A 20125-nucleotide genomic window follows, 5' to 3' on the forward strand; every position below is an offset into this window, starting at 1 on the left:
ACAAATGATGTATAACTAGTAATTTTCCTGACTATTTTTGACTGCCTGCTATACAGCTTTAGATTTGTGGACGTGCTTTTCCTGCAGCTACAGGCAGCTTTTAGTTTCCGTTCACTTCTGTGCAGTCTGAACATAAAATAGCACACTCTGGCTTGAGTTGTGTAATCCATCACAGTAAACATCAAATCTGCACTTATTTATATCAGAGTTATATTATCACTGTGTGGTGATGTTGTTAAAGGGGATTTACGTAACTTGAGGCTAAGTTGGTTTGAAGTGGGAAAAGGAAAAAGTGAGTGACTGTAGCCTGTGCCACCCCTCTGCTTGAGGCTAGCTGCTACTAGCATAACATACCTGAACTCTCAAGCAGTTGAGTTGCATTGCTGGTAATGTAGATGCCAGGTTTTTGACTAAACCAAAAATCCATGGAATAAAAAAAGACTTCATCTCTAGTTCTGCTGCATTGATTTTGTTACTTTAAAATAAAAACTGAGCCATTGTGAGTCCGACAATGTTACAGAAGTTCAGTGCCAAATCAATGAGTATTCTTTTAAAGCACATATTGATACGAATAAGTCGACCAGTAATGTTGCTCCGACACAAAATCATTCTGACCTGTAATGGATTACACAACTAAAGCAAGTTTAGAGAGTCTACTAGTTGGTTTTGATGCTGTACAGTGAAGAAAATCAATGGAAGCCTGGTACAGAAGAATAAAAGTACTTGAAGTTTCTAAAATTGAACAGCCTAGCTTCCAAAATCTGTAGCTGGGTTATGTGATCCACTGGTTTTGACCCTTAAATATTTTGGGTTTTGGACAATTGGTTGCACAAAACTACTCATTTTAAGAAATTACCTACGCTCTGGGAAGGGGCTTATTTCATTGAGTAAACAAGTAATCAACAGATAAATCGATCATGGAATTAATTATGAGATGCAACTGTACTATCAATAATGAAAGATTTTAGAGTAACAGTGCATTGGGAAAAAACAAACAAACAAACAGAAAAAGAGAACATTTTAATGGCATTGCGCCACCGTTTGCGTACTGCACCTCTTCCATCAGCCTCTCTTGCAGCCCCTGCAAACTTCTTTAAGACAAGAAAAGCAGCACGAGGACAGTCCAGCTCGCTCCACTCCAGCACCTGCTCAAGAATCTTCTCACTGTGGTGCAACGGTCGCTCTGTTAAAAATAGAAAAACATCGGTCAGATTGAACAGAATCATCACAGGTTACATCTGAGGGCAATGGTTAAACAGAAACTTCCAGTCTTACATGAACTCTAAATGCCTAAAACACAATCATTATGGTGTTTTTTCTCCCAGTTTTCATCACACAGTAGTTCAAATTATCTAAGCATATCAGGACATGATTATAAAAACACACTCATGTGCAAAATAGACCTATTATCTCTCCCTAATTGGTGAACAGGGTACATGCTATCAGCCAAAAAAAAAAAAAAAAGATAATTTGTGTACCACCGACCCTGCCCTGATGCCTCCATCTTTACACTCCTCAGTTTTTTATAACCGAAGGAGGTAAAAAGAGCCACAATGGCATAACTTATTCATAACAGTGGGCTTATCTTCTCTCTGGAATCTCTGCAGACCCAGGCCATGGAATTAGTTCCTCATTTCCCCAAAAATATTAGCTCCCCTTTTCTGCCTATTGTCCTCGATAACAGTGTTTATCTGTAGCTATCCTCCAAAATGGCTAATTAACACACTTTATGGTTTTATGAGCAAAACCTGTCACGCTGCCGCCTTCAAAATAGCTTGACTGTTTACTCTTCCACAGACATATTGTCTTGGCATGGAAAATATGCTGAACCGTCAGCAAATATATTCAGTATTCAACACACCTTCATTTTTAGAAGAGGACGGCGTGTCCTCTGTAACTTTGTGAGGAGGAAAACAAACATAAGAGCGCAGTGTAAACTCTCAGTGAACTGATGAAAAAGTGCACAGGGACCGCCAGCTAAGCAACTTCGCGACAAAGCTCAACTTTGACTTCGTCTTGACCGACGCTTCCGCTCGTGATCAAATGAGGCTGTGCGAGGCGTGAGGTGCCATCAATGCATATTAATGCAGGACGAGGTGGGTCAGCTCCCTAGGTCGAGCATGCGAGGAAGATGAAGGTAATTTGTGACATATGATGGTAAAAATGATTAATTAATGTGCATATCATCAAACCCGATGATGCTTGGCTAATTTCTCAGTGTGGCATCCATGTTCACAGACACTGGTTCATTAGAGAGATAGCATACTCTTCTAATCATGAGGACCTTAGATGAGAGGAAGTGTGATCTTTGAATATGCCCTGAATCAGAACAGTGATGTGATGCATCAATCACTAATTGGATATACTCTGCATGAGAAAAGTTTAGAGCTAAGACTTTGACTACAATGACATATTTGATTTGACAGTAGTGTTCGCTTTGATTCGACAAATGAAACAGTAGTTAGTCCGAAGCCTGATCGGATAAGGTAATATCACATTTAGCTCCAGAATCCTTTAAACTGATTGAAAGATAAAAGTCTGATCAGACAACAGGTATCGGTCAAGCTATCAGCTAATGGCCATTTCCAATCTAATAGCTAATAGTTGTCAGTAATTCAAGTAAAGAGTGGAGTGAAACATATATACTATTAAAGAGAAAATTGATTTGATTGCGAGTAAAAAATATTGATATTATGACAAAGCTGCAATTAAAAATGGAAAAAGTAATCATTTTCATGAAAGCCAGTGTACAGAAACATCATCATGTTAATCAGGCCTTTGTGAATCTAGCGCTTTAAATTAAATAATAAATGACTTCTTAAACAAAAAGCTGGACTGAAGGTTGCTGTTGAAGCTCTTCAACTGGCTTCCACAAAGGGGTAATAAGTAAATAGGCTTATTGTGTCAGCTTGAACTATCTGAGGTGAAGACTAACATGTTACTTTGCGCAAAGAATCCAGATATTGATTAAACAGCATCACATCACAGGGGAGCTCAGTGGGTTTAAGTATGAGGAGGCACAAGTGCACTATGTAAGGTATGAATATACTGCTCTAAATAAAGAAAGACTTAACCGAACTGTAATTACACTTTAGCTGTAATAGGAAGATATTGGAATGAAACAAAAGGACAAAAAAGTCAAAATCATTTAGAGTGAGCATTTTGTTCAATGGAATGTTTCCAAAGGATAATTTTGTAGATTAGTGTGTTGATGTAGAATGGAGTCATGGTGAACTTATTCTTGAAAAGATTGGCAACAGCTATGAATCTATTTTTGGGTGTGACCCTTTAAAATGTATAGTCATGTATTCTTGTATTTGACTATAATTTGCAAGCAGTAAAACCAAAGACTGATGTTCCCATCTTTGATTGTTAATTCAAATGGTTTTCAGAGGCATGATGAGGTAAAGCTAATTATCCAGAATTGGAGAAATGCCAGCAAAAATAAACAGAATTGGCTTATAAGAAATATCTTCATTTTCATCTTTTTGATCTTGTTAATCCTCTTGGTACCTCGAAGAATTATCTCGCAAGCTCTTGAGCGGTCACGACATCTTAAGTTGGGTCTTTAGGCCAACTTGCACTTCTACAAATGAAAATAAGCGCAGCTCTTCATCACGTTGACTGTGACTGGTAAGGATAATCACACCTCATGGTTTAAAATGCAGTGTTTTCAGCATGCTTAGGGCACTGAATCGGACATACCTAGTTCTCCGTTCTCAATGACTTCAAAGGAAGTCCACAAGTCCTCAGTGTTAAAGGTGACGTTCTTCATACTCAGCGCACTTTCTGCAAGCTCCATAGACCGCATGCTGGGAGAGACCTACCACAAACACAGCAAACAAATAAATGCATACCTGGGCAAAGAACAAAACAAATAAAAAAGAAACAGTCAAACAAAGTGAGCTCATCCTGCATATAAAAGCTCTCTGGATCAATAACAATATGCCTTCAACCGTTTCTCCTTTTGAAAATCCATTCAATACGTAACATGTAACATTTATTGTACTGAGATCTGACTCGCAGCCATGTACACTGATTAAATGCTTCTTCATGGAGTTATTAGCTGTACCTGAACAGGATTGAATAAAGCAAACGTGCTACCTGGCTCCACAGAGAGAAAGTGGAGTATTAGAGTCAAACTGTGCTGCTGAGTGCTCCTCTTTAACCCCATCCCTATTCTACCACTGCTGACAACCTGTGAAAAGAGTCTGTAACCTACAGTGGCCTGCATGCCTTGTAAAATGCAATTACTCACACAATTAAATCAGACGTTTCTTTGATTAGTTCGCTTTTGATTTATTTCAGTGGCAGTAATCCCATCAGGTTAAACCACGAATGTCTCGGCCCTATTCTATCAACCTCTCCACCTATCATTCTACACACTACCATCCCTCATTCTTTCTCCTGCTTCACCTGACTTCCCACCCCCCCTCCCATGCGCTCCCTCCTTCTTCCCTCTTATTTCACCTCACCACCTAAGGATATATGAGAAAGCAGGCCACATGCAAACTGAAAGTACATATTACACATTAACACACCCCCACACACCCCCACACACACACGCTTATACCTTGATTAAACAGCAGTTCTCGGGCTCTTTCTTTTCCAGGTACACCTCGAAGATCAAGTCCCCAGCTGGAGCGAACTAGGGAGGGAGAGAGAAACGGAGAAGAAGAAAAAAATGAGTGAGACAGAGAGATCAGTTGAATTACAAAAACAATACAGCTGGATTAATTGGCTTTTCTTCTAAATTCCTGCTCCACTGTGGCATGAATCTAAATGGAGAAAAGTGAAAGAAACGGTTAGAGGATTTGTGGAAACCAAAGGTCGTTTTCGGAGCTGGAGGCAAACTAAACCCAGTAGTATTAATGGAATGCAAAAACCTGGCTAAATAAAAAGAACATGCGCAAGACAAACTTGCAAAGGTGGAAGCGCAGGGTGCATGCTTCACCTACACTAAAACGGAAATGATCTCCTCAGGTGTTAACTTAAAGTGTGCTGTCAGTTTAAAAATGTTTTGAAGATGCACCTACAAAAATGTTCAGGGGTTATTATGGAAATGGGAAAAATACTTAAAGCAGCGTGCCAGAATGAACCCAGCAGAGATGCCAAGAGACATGAGAGATATGGGTTCACTGTAACAGTCTTCTCTCAATCTTCTATTAATAAAAAGCATGCCACACTGTAGACAAGGAAATATATATATATTTATTTTTTTTTTATTTTTTTTCACTAAAACCTTGAGCAACTGTTCCTTTTCTATAAATCAAATGTTGGTCAGTCTTGGTTTCTACATTCTTTTCAGAAAGGTACATAAGGCTAATTAATGTATGCAAACATAATCATATTTATTTTGGTTTAATGCTACAAGAGTTCCTTAAGGAAGAAAAATTACAAAAAACCCTGCCGTGTCAGTAATTCTAAAGCTAAATAATAAGCACACTGCATCTATATGCCAGCAAAAATACAAAAACCACAAGTTGTGGTTTTATGATGAGTTTCGTGCTGTACCTCTTTAACCATAGTGTAACCACAAATGTTTTGGTCTTGAACCTCTGTTTTTGTACAGTACAGTACGATATACAACCTGTTAATTAATAAGCTTTAAAGGTATATGTATTTTGTTTTGTTAGAGTTGTAAAGAGTCAGGTTAGTTAGCTTACCCCACTGCTTCTGGCATTTAAACTAGGCTAAGCTAGCTGTCTCCTAGCTATAGTTAGCATACTTAATGCAGACATGTGAGCAGTATTGATCTTCTTAACACTTCCTCAAGAAAGTAAGTGTAATTCCGAAAATATAGAGCCAGTCCTTTAAAATAGCATACGTGAGAGCAAGCAGATTATTTTTATCATTCTTCTGTGATGTACAAATCTGATTTTACAATATCTATATTTCATAGCAAACAAGAAATCAAGTTTGAGTGAATATGAGGACAGGCGTTGATTAATGGCAGTAAAAATAAAAAAATATAAAAAAGTTTGCAATTTGTGATTTTTCACCTGCAGCTCAACAGGTAGAAGAGAGAGGGGAAAAAAAGATAATTTGAGTGAAATTAAAAGGAAGACTTTATTTGAACTTTGTGGCTGACATTCAAGAGGTCAAATTCCAAGACATATTGCTCTTGTCATTACAAATCATGACACCTTCCTCCAACCGCTGGTGTTAATCCTCACTGCATCCAATTAAAAACGGATTCTATTAGTGTGAAAATCCAGAGAAGTTAGGAGAGACTGTGAAATGCATCTTTTTTCTAAAGAGACAGGGTCATAATAAAGGCACCCAAACCAAGTGGAGCGGTAATCCACCTCTAGAAAAAGTGATCACGAAAAGGTTTCTTTTCCTTTGGCTATCTGGAAATTACAGTTACTTTCCCTTTGTCATTTTAATGTGCGGGTGCCTGAGGTCCATTATTGACTTGAGCTGGGAGAACTATCACATGATAAGAAGAAGGAAGTCACTTCTGACTCCCTTGGCCCTAAAATGACATACTGTAGAAATTACAGTCATTCACAGCAATGGAGTGAAAGCTGTAATTGTGAAAATGTCACACACGGATATGGGGCCATGTTGGTTTGCTCAGTACACTTTTCCTCCCTACTTTTCATTGTTATTTGATGGGAGGAAGACTGCGGGCATACTTTACAAACAGCATGTGTTGAGTAGAAAAGAAAGACAGGAAAATAAAGTGTTGACAACTAGCAGTAGAAAAGCAACAGGGAAGTCTTAGGGCATGTACACAGATGGCCGGATATATGGAAAAACTGATATATTTTCATGCGTTTTTGCCTTTCATCCACACGAAAACTCAGTTTTCGGTCACTGAAAAAGATTATTTCTGAAAACTCCGGCGAAAGTGGAGATTTTGGAAAACTCATTCATGGCTCCGTGTGTACAGGGGAAAACAGAGTTTTAGGTTCCCGAAATTCACAGTTTGCGACAGAAATGTCAGGTGTGCGACCTTTGTTTAGCCTTTATGCGGGTTTGTGTAGATGAAAGCTTTACTGAAAACATTCTGGTATGTACGATGTTATTAATAAATACCTGGCTACGTGTATACATGGCCTTAGGCACACCAAACATAGCATTTTTTAATTTTTTGCTAGGCAACCACAACAACTGTCCAAGCCTAAGCATTAAACTAACTCCATGCCTGCTGTTTTCTGTTCCGGTCATGGAAACTATTAAAAGTAAAGTCATATAGCTCCAGGTATCCAGCAACAGCCACTGCAAGCTAAATTTGTCTCAGACCAGTCTGGTTATCTCCACTTGTGTTCGTCACCACCACAGACAGGCTGTCTCTCATTTCATCCAAATAGACAACATGAAAAATATGCAAATAACGCCAGGTGCTCTTTCACTCTGAGTTGAATTTTTTTCAGGGTGCTCCTGCAAAAACACAAGGCGCACAGAGCAAAAAAAACATGAGGTGCTCAGCAACGCAAGCTAGCAAAAAGCTTCACTCTCACTGAAAACAATTACAAAAAGCCGTCCCTAGCTGCTAAAAAGTGCTCTGTCTGATCGAGGTTGATGGGGAGATTTTTTCAGCAATGAGTAAGAAAGACAGTAACGTTTTATTTGAAATGAAGACATTTTTAATTTTCACCAAAGTCATACTTGCACTTGTAGTGTATTATATATATATAAGTATTGATTTTAAAGTGCCACTTCTAACTTACAAGGCATGACATCGCCTTGTACCTCATTATATCACCGATTTACTCACTCCCTGAGTCTAAATGGTAAATTGACAACATTTATATGGCGCCTTTCTAGTTTTCCGACCACTCAAAGCACTTTACACTACATGCCAACATTCACCCATTCACACACACATTAATACACTAATGGCAGGCACAGCCATGCAAGGTGCCAACCAGGACGGTTTTTTTAAAGCTCATTCACACACACTCTCACACACCAATGGCACAGCCTTCGGGAGCTATTTGGGGTTTAGTATCTTGCCCACAGACACTTCGACAGGCGGACTGAAGGAGCCGGGAATCAAACCGCTGATCCTCCGACTAGTGGACAACCCACTTCACCTCAATCAATGCTATCAACTTGCAGGATGCAGGCTTGCTTGTCATTCTCTGTTTTTGAAAGAAAACAGATGAGATCACCTGCAATGTCAAAAAAACACATATTTTCTTGGTATTCAAGTGTGCGCCAAAGATATTTTATTCAGCAAAGCCCACATCCTATACCCTTTAAGTCCTTTAACTTTCCTCTTTGTTTGGTAAGGTTTATACTGTAGGGTGAATAGTTATATTAAACTGTATGTTTTTAACCAAACCAGTGGCATGGGATTTGTTAGTAAGGTGTTTGTTTTTAGTGCTAATTAGCAAATGTTAGCAGGCTACCATGCCAAACATCAGCGTGTTACCACTGTGTTTCGCATTCTAATGTGCAGTGCCTAACTTACAGCAGCAGCTAGCATGGCCAAATCAGACTAATTTTGCCCAGTGACGAAAGTGACACCACTGCCAAGAGAAAAAGCTTCAACATTCTTGAGTTTATGGAGTAACTCATTCGTATAAGACAAAAATCTAAAAAGGTGAATGTTAAAGTCCCCCTTCTCTCAAAAATGTGATGTGCCTCTTTTTCCTTCACCTGGATGTTTGAGCCACACTGTGCAGAATGATGTATGTGCAGAGTTTGACACTAGGAGGCTGTTTTCACATTCATCTTCTGAAGGGGGTAAAGTATCTCTGTGCTCACTGAAAATCAGAGTTTAAGCCGTACACCTAAGAGAATGATTTGTGATGTAGAAACTTGAAACCTCCAGTACTCATACACTAAGAAATAGATTTTTGAGTTAAGTATAGGAGACATCTTGTGTCTAGCAGCTAATCTTTTGAAATGGGGAGTAAATGTCATTTTAAGAATTTTAATGTAATAACTACACTTTTGTAGAAAAAACATGTTAGACATGTTATTATTCAAACTACAGCATTTTCTATGGTTAATATTTAGACCCTTTCCATAGTCCACTGAATAAAAGGTCACTGATATACAGTAGTTTTTTACATGACAGCTTAATATAAACCTTAGCCAAATACACTATAAATAAACTGCGCTTATACATAACCATCTCCTTTACAATCTGTGTAGACACATTTCTTCAGGGTGAGAGCTACAACAAAGCAGCTGCATGAAATGAATAAATATAATATGTTTCAGGTTTCCACTTTTGACTTCCATTTCCAAATAAGTGATATAAATGACTGGGTTCGTTGTTCTGTAGCTCATGGTCTCCACAATGGAGCATTGAGTAAAATGTTAAACTATGAAAAAAAGTGAGTTCCAAGTAAAAAGAGATGATTAATGCAGCATTTAAATGTCTTTAAGCATTTAGAGACACTGCATAACTTTTCTAAATTTTAAATCATCCCTGAAATAAGCTTACCCATTATCTCAATGCAGAAATCTTATACATGCTGGCTTGTAATTACACTAAATTGACTGTCCTTAATGAAAAAAATAATAACTTTCATGTTTTTCTGATATATTTTTCCCAGGTAACACCCTACAATTCAAGTCGATAACCTAAATGTTATCCCAATTTTCACCTCCGACAGCTTTATATTAGCACTAGCTTTCCACTGAGTAACCCGCATGCCCCACAGTGGCAGACGTGTTCTGAAAACCTACGGGCAAGGTGGAGGGAAGGGGGGAAAGAGCACAGAGAAGTGGGCATAAACAACTTATTTCAGATTTCAACAACAGCAGCAGCATGCGATTGAATTTTTTTTTCTTTTTTCACAGTTATCTGAACCAAATGTTTTTCTCGGCTGAGGCATCCAGGCATAAAGTACCTGCCGTAAAGGTTAACAGGAACAAAGCCCCTTTTCCTCACCTGCCTGCTCCTGCCTCCTCCGCTTTCCCCTTATCCCCTTCCCCACCCTTATTTCAGCTAGAAAAACAGGAAACCTGCTCAAATGAATCCCTGATTTGAGAGACCCTGACGCATGCGGGTAAATCAATACACACACACACACGCAGACAAAGAAACATAACACCCGTTGGGGATTTCCATTTGGGTTCTGCAGCTTGACTTACTGTGGTGTCCTTTTTGTCGTTCCAGCGTGTGATGAAACTATTCTCTCTCTCCATCTGTTGCACCTGGTCTTCATTGACCTGTTGGAAATACACACACACACACACACACACACACACACACACACACACACACACACACACACACACACACACACACACACACACACACACACACACACACACACACACACACACACACACACACACACCTCTGTTCATACTCACTTGTAGAGAAACTTTTTAACTGCACTACTTTGTGAAAAACATAAGGTTGCTTCATTGAACCATTATGGATAAATATTAATTTCAGCACTTAAATATCAATCATGGCTGACTAGATAAACCCCCTCCCAAAAAAAAAAAGGTCATACGCAAAGTGTAGAACTGGGTCGTTCTGCTAACACTTCTAAAACTAATTTCCAAGAAGGAAGTTGGCTGTGAATGTTTGACACAGCTCAGCACCAAGTGAATACTCCTTTCTTTCACAAAAGCTCTGGGTGGGAAATTACATTTTCTATTCCAACTTTTTTTTTTTTTTTTTTTTTTAAACAGCATTATCATTTTCAGAGAACAATTTGCTTTGTTAGAGTTATACGAATGGCAGAGAAGATTGCGGGGGGAAAAAGAAAAACTCACAAACGCACGCTCATCGTGTGTGTGTTTAGGCCTGATAATGGGCCCCATCAACGCCATCCAGCACAGAACTGGTGCTTTAATTAGTGAGACGCCTCACTCGTTTTATGTCACAGCGTGTGTATTCACTGCAATTGGGCTCATGATTGGTTGAGCTTAATGGCTATTTGTCATGCGAATGATGGCGTCCCTAACCGATTTGGAGTTAATGCTCCTCCTTTAACGTCAGAACAAGAGGGATCCAGGCGTTCCGCTGGGAATTAGCAGTCGCTCGGTGCTGCGTATCCCATAAGCCAGGCTGCTCTCCAAGGGTAACACTGATCCCACAGCCCTGCTCATCCGCACATCAGCAAAGTCAAGCCTATTGTGGAGATTTGGCAACAACAGTTCTGCTTCACAGATGGCTGAAGTAACAGAGTGTGAATGAAGTCATGCCTGCAGCATGGTTTAGATATGGAATATGTGGATGTTTATTTGTTTTAACTATCATTGATTATTGGTGAAAGTGATTCTTAATCCAGTACAGCTACATGCACTACACCTCTGCTGTAGTTCTAACTGGGATACATGATAAACATATCTGACAGTGACAAAGTGGAGCAGAGTCATAGAGCTGTAAAATTAGTGGTGGTAAACACAGCTGGGAAAGAGTTTATAGAACAATATGTATATTTATCAATTATGGATGGTCATGGTGCAATATACATAATGTATACAATGCATAATTTATTAAGAAGCACACCATCGGTCACTTCTTTTCACTTTATTTAGTAATGAAATTTAGTTCAGCAAGCCTTTACCAGTAAAATTAATTTGCAATTCAAAAAGTAAATCTTTTAAAAGTGCACCCGAGCAATTGTATACATACATCATAAAGAGTATTATTCAGCCTGCGAAAAAGTTGTTTGTCTTCTATTACTGCTCAGTCATTGGGGGAAAATATGATTTTTTTTTTCTCCCATCGCTGTTATATTTTTATGCCATCAAAATGGCTCCTCACATATGGGACAAAGTCATTAGCCTGGCTTGTTTTTGGCTCAAGCGAAAGATGTCCATTGTTATTTTTTTGTTCTAGGTGACCTGTTTTTAAATCTCTGGGTTTTCTAAGGATGTGTGCACAGTCCACATTGTTCTGGTTTGTCATGAGTGGTAAACATGTAGGATTTAATGTAGGCAGGTTGAATACATGTCTGTGTCTATAATTTTCTTTACCCTATAGTCATATTTCTACTAATTATGTAGAAATGTCCATGTAATACAAACCTGATGTTATCTAACTTACAGGTGGAAGACCCTCATCATGTAACCATGCTCAGCTCAGCCCTTTGTGAACCTCCTCATTGTCTCTCAATGACGTGCTCTCCATTATCAACGCATTCAAAAGTAAAAAAAACAAGCAAAAAAGAAAAAGGACATGTCGACTCACACTGAAGAGCGTAATGTAGTTGTTGATGAGGTCATGGACCACGCTAATTTCCTTTGGGGTTTGTCCTCCAGTCTGGAACAGGCAGGAGGAGAACACAGAGGCCAGTTTTTCACTCGGCATCTGGTTGAGGTGGGAACACTGCTGAATCCTGAATCATAGGGAGAAACATATTTAGAAATGTGCCTGCACACACTCACAGGCTTACAATGCTGCACACACACAACAGTTCTTACCATATAGTACATTAACACACAAGGTAATGTGTGAGTCAGGAAATGTACACAATAGATATGCTAAGGAAATAAATAATGGTAGCCATAAGGTAAATTTTGACACAAATGTCCAAAACAAAATAATAGTGTTTCATGTAAATTAACCTCTCTTACACATTCGGATAACAATGTACTTGATGGCTAGAAACAGGCTGTCTGCAGAAATCAGAACAGATCTTGAATGCTCACTCCCACCTACATTCTGTGATTAATGGCTGCTGATGCCTGCTTGGCCTTTCCTTTGTTTTAGATTAGATTAGATTCAGCTTAATTGTCACACCTTCCAGCGGGTGTTGTAATGGAGATGCAAATCCCTGCCATGATGATGAAAACGATTATATTTAAGATCCAATAACAGATTTTCAAACCAATGAATAGCTATTAGTCTCTAACATTCAAATACATCATTGATACAGCAATCTGCATCAATTATTTATTGAGGTTGTCCAGGTTAAATAGCTGACCACCATGTGCCAATCAATTTGTCAAAGATAATCAGCTGACTTGTCAAATTCATTCACATCATAGCCCTATAGAACACCGTTAAAACAGACTGAGTGGTTAGAAGCTTCAATAGATTGATTTCTCTGACTTCCTGTATTTTATTGAAGGGTCTTTTGCTGAAGCTTTCCGTCACTTCCTCCTCCTTCTGCTGCCGCCTAATCCCGTTCACCTTCCAGGCTCAACTCAGCTCATCTCAAACTAGCTTAACTTTTGTAACGGGTCCATGAACCAGAAAGAGTAGCGACCTCATGAGTGTCTACATTGAAACAGTTTAACCAGCACATATTTGGGGTCGTTTTGGCTCAAAATTATGAATTTCATACATTTAATAATGACCTAAGCTTAAAATACTAAGGCAAGCATTACTTGGCAGCAACAATCAGTTCTGCCACATAATACATGCACCATTTAACTCTCAGTAATGACACTTCAAATCAAAGTTTGATAGGAATCAAATGGTTTTATCAGCACATACTTTACTTGATCCACGTTGACAGAGTGAATTTGACACCCCGCATTCATTTTTCAGCATTTAAAAACCTCATTTTAATATAACTGAAAATCCTATGCTTGAAAACACATTGACAAAGAACACTGAAGAGTCCCCCCTAAGAAATATTGAAAATTGAGGATTATCGTTATTGATTTTTAAAACTGTGTGATAGATAAGTCTAAACTGTTTTGGTAGAGACAGAGACTGCACCTGTACTGCTCACATGTGCCATCTGGTGGTTGTTGGTGCATACTGCGGCTACTCCTGGATAAATCACTGCGGTATTACCGTAATCACGCCAATTGAAACGAGTGACATCTGTATCTCACTTCTCTCTCAGTCTCGAATGCCAACACATACTTTACACGCAGACACAAAAACACACACATACACACACACACACACACAGAAATGTTGGGCCTCAGTCCAAATTCAGCAAAGGGCCAATTAAGTCTTCTCCAAACAATCTACATCATTAACATAATGCAGCTAAATCACAACTATCCACTACAGGTTTCTGGGGGAATGTTGTGTAATGTGAGCATCAGTGAATGAGACATCCAGACAGCAAAGTGTATCTTAATGCAACTAGAGTGGGGAGAACAAACAGGTTTGCAGTGTGAGGTAGCTGCAGGGCAGAAACCACGCTGTGAAGCTAGCTTAGTCTCTTTGGCTCTGCACCTTGGTTATACAATGTGTGCATGTGTATGTGTGTGAGTGTGTATTCCCACATCATGTAGAACAGTGTGTTAGTGTTTCATTTACTATCAGGAAAGTGTTCACAAAACATCCTAAGGCTAAACAGCTTCTAACTGGTCAACTCCTAAAAACCAGGGTCCTACCTTTAGGACTCCCGCATTTTTGATCTAAGTGTAATTCAAAATATTCAAAATGCTTAATGCTCAAAGCAGCTCCTAAGTCTAAGAGAAGTTAGAGGCAATCCAGAGTATCCTAAGACACCCAGACCAGCTCATGATCTGTCAGATTCAACAACAACGATACAAATGACAGCTTGCACAACTCTCCAATACATGGGACATAGGACTATATGGGTACATACACTTTGCATGTACCCATGAACTTGAAATATATTGATAATTAATACTGAAAGGAAAACTGTGCTCTTTATATAACTATACCTGTAGAATATGAGTTAAATGTAGAATCACCACAATCATCAATCATAAAAGTATTAAGTTTTAATTTTATTTAGTATTTTCTTTCATTTATAATTCAATTGAATATATTTTATTAATTTAAAAAAAAGATTTTGCTGAATGTTATTTTATCAAATTAAATCCAGTCTAGTTCCTTTTCACGCTTTTATGCATCGATGAATATTTTATTTCACATTCACTACCACAGGCTGGTCTACTGTCAGCCAATAGCTGGAGACATTCAGTAAAATGATGTCATGCATAGTAATGGCGTCAATCCCACCTTCTCGCTCAACACAGTAGTTCACTCAGTCCTTATGTAAGAAGTTGAGCTCAGTAGCTTTGTGATGAGCTCTTAAGACAGCTTGTGCCTTGTAATGAACACATTTATGAAGCATAAAAAAGCAGCACAGAAACATGTGTTGTGGACATCAGCTGTGTGTGCGCTAATTGCCAGTTAGTTTTAATAATGAGCTGCTCGGTCCGTCTTATTTGGAAAATGCCAATCAAACAGGTACAATCAGCATGAGATCGATTCACCATTATCAGCCCAAGGACACTGTTCCTTAAGTGGACAGCCGTTTACTTCCAGCTTGTTATTTGAAAGATCCACTCCACAGTATGTCTAAAGCTGCGTTCAAACCAAAAGCGTCTGAATCAGAGACGATAGAAGCGATTCAAGTGTCAAAAATCGCTTGAATCGCTTCTATCGGGCCGCTTGATCATAAATATACATTTTTGGATCATCGCTCCATTCGTGTTTGTGACGTCAGGAGAAACTTGCCGCTGATTGGATGTCGCGGCGCGATGCCGCCTGAAAAGTTCAATTTTTCCAACTTTATTCGCGCCGCTTCAGACGTTTGATTGATTGATTCATTCATTCATTCGCTTCAGACGCTTCATTCGCGCCGCCTGATATAAAATCGCGTGTGATCGCGCCATTTACATTAATTTTCTATGTAGACTTGCTGCTCAATTCGCGTCAGATGCTTTTGGTCTGAACGCAGCTTAACAAAATCTGAAATAGGATGTCCGACATTCCACATTTAACAATGAGTGCTGTTTTGTCTTCATCATTGTCCTGTTTTGATGTTTTTTAGTGGTTTTGACCAATCTTTCATTTGGAATAATAAAGTTTACCTCGACATTGACCTTAGACTAGTACAAGCTGTATGTGCTCTAAGTGCACCAGTTTGTGTGTGTGTGTGTGTGTGTTTGTGTGTACCTGTAAAGATGCTGGAGCAATGCATCGAGGGTTGATCTGTTTATCTTGGGCAAACTCTCGATGAAAGCAGAGTACTTTCTCACTCTCTGCTTCTCGTCCCTCTCATCTACAAAACCGCACAGATGAGAAAAATGCTTTCAATAAGTATAATAATAAGTATAATAATAAGTATAAATTAGAACAATAGCATGACACATAAATGAGATAAAGGTAATGCCAAAGGTAATGTTATACCTTGTAATAGTTCTTATAATATATATCCCACTGTTCAACTTCAGCATATTTTTGTTCATCATGTCACTCCAACAAACTTCCCCATCTCCACCCTCCAGACCCCTCACGTACCCAGAGCTGACACCCAGTATGGATAGAGCTCCTTGGTCAGCAGTGCATCTTCTGCTTGGGATAAAAAGCTCTTCAGAGTGCCCGTGACGTCCTCCAAATGATGCTCCTTCTCTCTCAGCTTGACGTTACGAGCGTCGCGAGTGAACTCCTCCAGAAGGAGAGCCACTCGGCCGGAGTCTCCCGGTCTCTGGTAGACCCCCTCTTGGCACAAGCCTGGGTGCGAAGACAGAAGGAGGGAATGATGGATGGATGAATAAATAAGGAAAAATACTTTTACCAAGATTGAAGACATTGAAATAGTTCAGCTAATTCTTTTTTTTTCTTTTGTTGAATAGTCACTGTCTGATGATGAATAGCCTCTATCTAACATATAGAATAGCAACTCAATACAATTATAGGGTAATAACCAACCTCATGGACACTTTTAGTTGTGGGATTTAACAACATTATATAAGCACATTTGAATCTAAATTGCAGGTAGAACAAATTTGTCGGTGCAAGGTATATTAACCTTCTGTACACTTTACAGTTCCAGTCAGAGTTAACTTTTATGCCAGTCCCTCATTACATTGCATGCTAATAATAATGATACTGTAGAAGTTCCCATTTGCATTTATTCTGCATTTCTGAGGCAAAAGGCCCTTTTTAATATAGATTTTGAGTGTGTGTTTGAGTGTGTATGCTTTACAAATAACTTTGGACAGAGGAATCCCGCAGTGCACAGAAAAATTGGACCGCATTTGTTACATCTCTAAAAATATGGTGAAAACAGAGATAGTATAATGTCACAGCATCATGCTCAACAACATTAGAACACATGAAATTCTGATCACGGCACAGCATGCCGCATGAATCAGCTCCTCAAGGGGAAATCATAATAATAGTCATACAGAACTTTTCAAAAACTTTTCTCTCCCATAAATGCAATGCGACTCACCGTACTGAGTGACAAAAGCGATGCAGCTGTCGACTATGATGGGGACGCCGTTTTTCGTCAGCTGCTGGTTGCTGAGCGCCCTGCCGTCTGTGCCTGCGGCCAGCGTGATGGCAGAGTGCCACAGCACAAAGTCCATCTTGTTGAAGCCGTGGATGTAAACTGTTCTATTAAGAAGAGGAAAAAGGTAATTATTAATGAAGAACGCCTTGATATCATTTCCAGTAACGATATTCATATTTCAAGACCCGAAGTTGTTCACAGTATTTGGAAAAGCACGGCTAAGTCATTAAATAAACAACCAACAAGATTAAAGGAATCCAAAAGCGCTTCTACAGAACACACATCTATAAACAACCACCGTTTTCCCGCGAGGTTTGATCAAAAACACACAAACGAATAGCAATTAGCGCAGTAAGCACAAAGTCTTGTTGCATTACTCTAAAAGGAAGCTTCAAACTGTGAGCTTTTGTGAGGGCTGCGATGTGTTAGGTGCCATCTCGTCTCTCCTCTCTAACCAAAGCAAGCAATCTAGTGAGGCCTTAATTATCTCGGATGGTTATGGTTGGTAAAGTGCACTTGGACTAACAAGACAAAAGGAGAACCAAAGCTAACAATGCTGCATAATGCATAGTGTTGCTGTATCCCAAATAAGTTAACCAATTAGCAAACCTTTTCTCAAAGACTGACATACCTTCCACCCTCCACCATCAGCAGGACTTGGATCTTCTCTTCGCCCTCAGTATGTGTGGAAACAGCTGGAGGGGGAAAAAGGGCAACAAGTTGTAGAAAATACAGCCTCCCAAACTGTTTACATTCAAAGAGCAATACGTTCAGCGCTAATGCAATGTAATGTGTTGGGAACGGTTTATATTTGGCATTTGCAGTTGTTCAATCGCTGTCAAAAAGCACGAGCACTTAGAAGCTTTTGCCATGAAGTGTGGATGTCGGTGCATTCATTACCTGTCACTGAAAGGTCTCAGTTCTTCTTAAGTATTCATTTGCTGTACAGGTCGATCGCAGCAAATAATACATTTTACAATATGTCTAGACACATCTGAGTAGTCTTTTCAAATGTACAGACATACAATAGGAAGAAAAAGTGAGGCCGCCGTGCAGCAACAGTAAAATGCCAAATGCATCCCATCGGAGTTAACAGCGTTTTCTTGTTAAAACGAGAAACATGGATTCAGTTTTTGTGCCACTGGCTTACTGAGGAGAGGGAAGTGGGGCGTAAACACAGGTATCAATGGTCATCAAGCTTTGCACACAACATAAAACGATACAGAGTTTGTTTTTTTTACACATGGCACAAGTTCTGCCAGTCTTCATCTTATACAATCAGACTTTTGAAATAGAAGTAACAATGGAAAGATTCAGAGAAACTGGGCTAAGGGACTCAGAAAAAAAAAAGAAAAAAAGCTCTGCAATAATCTCTTCTTTGGGTTCAAACGATTGTGTGAATCGTGGCAACAATCACAGACAACAGAAAAAAGTACAAAAATAAAAAAAGATATGAGACTCTGCAGCCGCAAATCTCTTAGCAACAGCTGGCACTTTTATTGTTATCAAGTTCCTCTTGGTAGTGCTTAAATAATGGATATATACTGTAGAAGAAGGAAATCAGAAAACAGAGAAGAACCTGGACTTCATTTACACAAACAGCTGATTTTAGGAGCGAGCTAACTATCTACCCCTCACTACTACCACTCATTTAACTCTCGATCAGCAAAATTCCCAAAACTATGGAAGTCAGATCATTTGAGTAATGTTAAGAAATACTGTCTGTGGAAGATATTTTCTATTCACTGTATTGATATGTCCTAATCATCACAAAAGAACAATTCCTTCCTCTTGCAAATACCACAATCTCTGTATCTGCTTCATGTAATTAAAATTGATTTTGTGTGTGGAAGAAGCCTGGTAAAACTATTGAAATATTACATGTTTTTTAGTCCAACAAAATCTCCTTTGTTAGACTCCTAACAGTAGATTGTCTCCTTTGTATGGGCTTTTGTATGTTGAGCTAAACAGCTAAAACAATTAATCCCCAAAAAGTCTCTTTTAACAACATAATCTTTTTTTTCCCCTTTCTTAAGCTTTTGATTTTCTTTGGCTGATTTTCAAGGGCGCAGTATTTCATTCTGATCCAAACTACAAGAAAAGAAAGAAGGAGAACTTTAGAGATTGATATTGACTTGAGAGAGGTTTGTTAACAGTGTTATCAGGTAAATGCAAAAGCACTTATCATCACAGCAATCCTCTTTTATCCTTCTCGCAGCTCAGTAGGAAATGTTTTATTGCTTAATATGTTTGTGTGATAAGGAACTAAGTCTGCGGCCTTGTTTCCTCTATAATTTGAACTGGGCATCCTGTACAAAGAGATTTCCGTGCTGTTTCTTCCTTTGAAAATCATTGCCAGTGCACATTTTCAGTGGGAACATTAAGGGGGATTATTACAAAAGGATTTGCGACCATTTTTAGGTGCTAAACAGACAAATTGCTTTTTTAATTTAAGAACTGCATCGAGTTTATTGCTGGTGAAATGAATGTTGCATCACTGAAGATTGTGTGTTTTGTCTTCGGCATTTTAATGCGGTTCTTTAGAGGTCTAACATATGGCCGCCACACCTGATTACCACATACGCACACTGACCACTACAGCAGAGTTAACTGCGTCTGAAACTTAACATCTGGGAAAAAATGACTGAAGGACCTTGTTACTGTAAGTAGGCCCTGGTATTTTCTGTTTACAGCAATGTCTTTTCACATAAGGCACACTCTAGCCAGAGTCCAACTGTCAAATAAAGATAAAAAATACCCCAACATGATCTTAAACATTTTTTTACTAGTACTTCAACACTTGATTGGTTTTATTAACTTAAATGTACTTGAAATGTTTACCGTGCAGCTGTAGACTTTTACAGTACTGAAGGAAGTATAATCTTTGTATATACTATATCAGAAATAGGTGTGGTTACTCAGTTTACTTTAAGTAACTTCAAGATGAACATGAATCATCAACTTGCTATGATTGCAGTATTAAAAAAAAAAAAAAAAGAAGAAAAGAAAAA

At 38.8% G+C, this 20125-nt stretch overlaps 1 protein-coding gene across 1 annotated transcript in view; it reads right to left on the reverse strand.

Moving 5' to 3' along the window:
- Positions 1-20125, reverse strand: part of arap2 (ArfGAP with RhoGAP domain, ankyrin repeat and PH domain 2) — a 131945-nt gene that overhangs the window by 9440 nt on the left and 102380 nt on the right. The window contains 9 exon segments of the mRNA XM_062444397.1: positions 1055-1183; positions 3706-3823; positions 4574-4648; positions 10063-10140; positions 12122-12269; positions 15773-15878; positions 16118-16330; positions 17055-17218; positions 17746-17809. Of these exon segments, the coding sequence (XP_062300381.1) occupies positions 1055-1183; positions 3706-3823; positions 4574-4648; positions 10063-10140; positions 12122-12269; positions 15773-15878; positions 16118-16330; positions 17055-17218; positions 17746-17809 (1095 nt within the window).

This window comes from Scomber scombrus, chromosome 23 (genome assembly GCF_963691925.1).
Source record: "Scomber scombrus chromosome 23, fScoSco1.1, whole genome shotgun sequence".
NCBI lineage: Eukaryota > Metazoa > Chordata > Actinopteri > Scombriformes > Scombridae > Scomber > Scomber scombrus.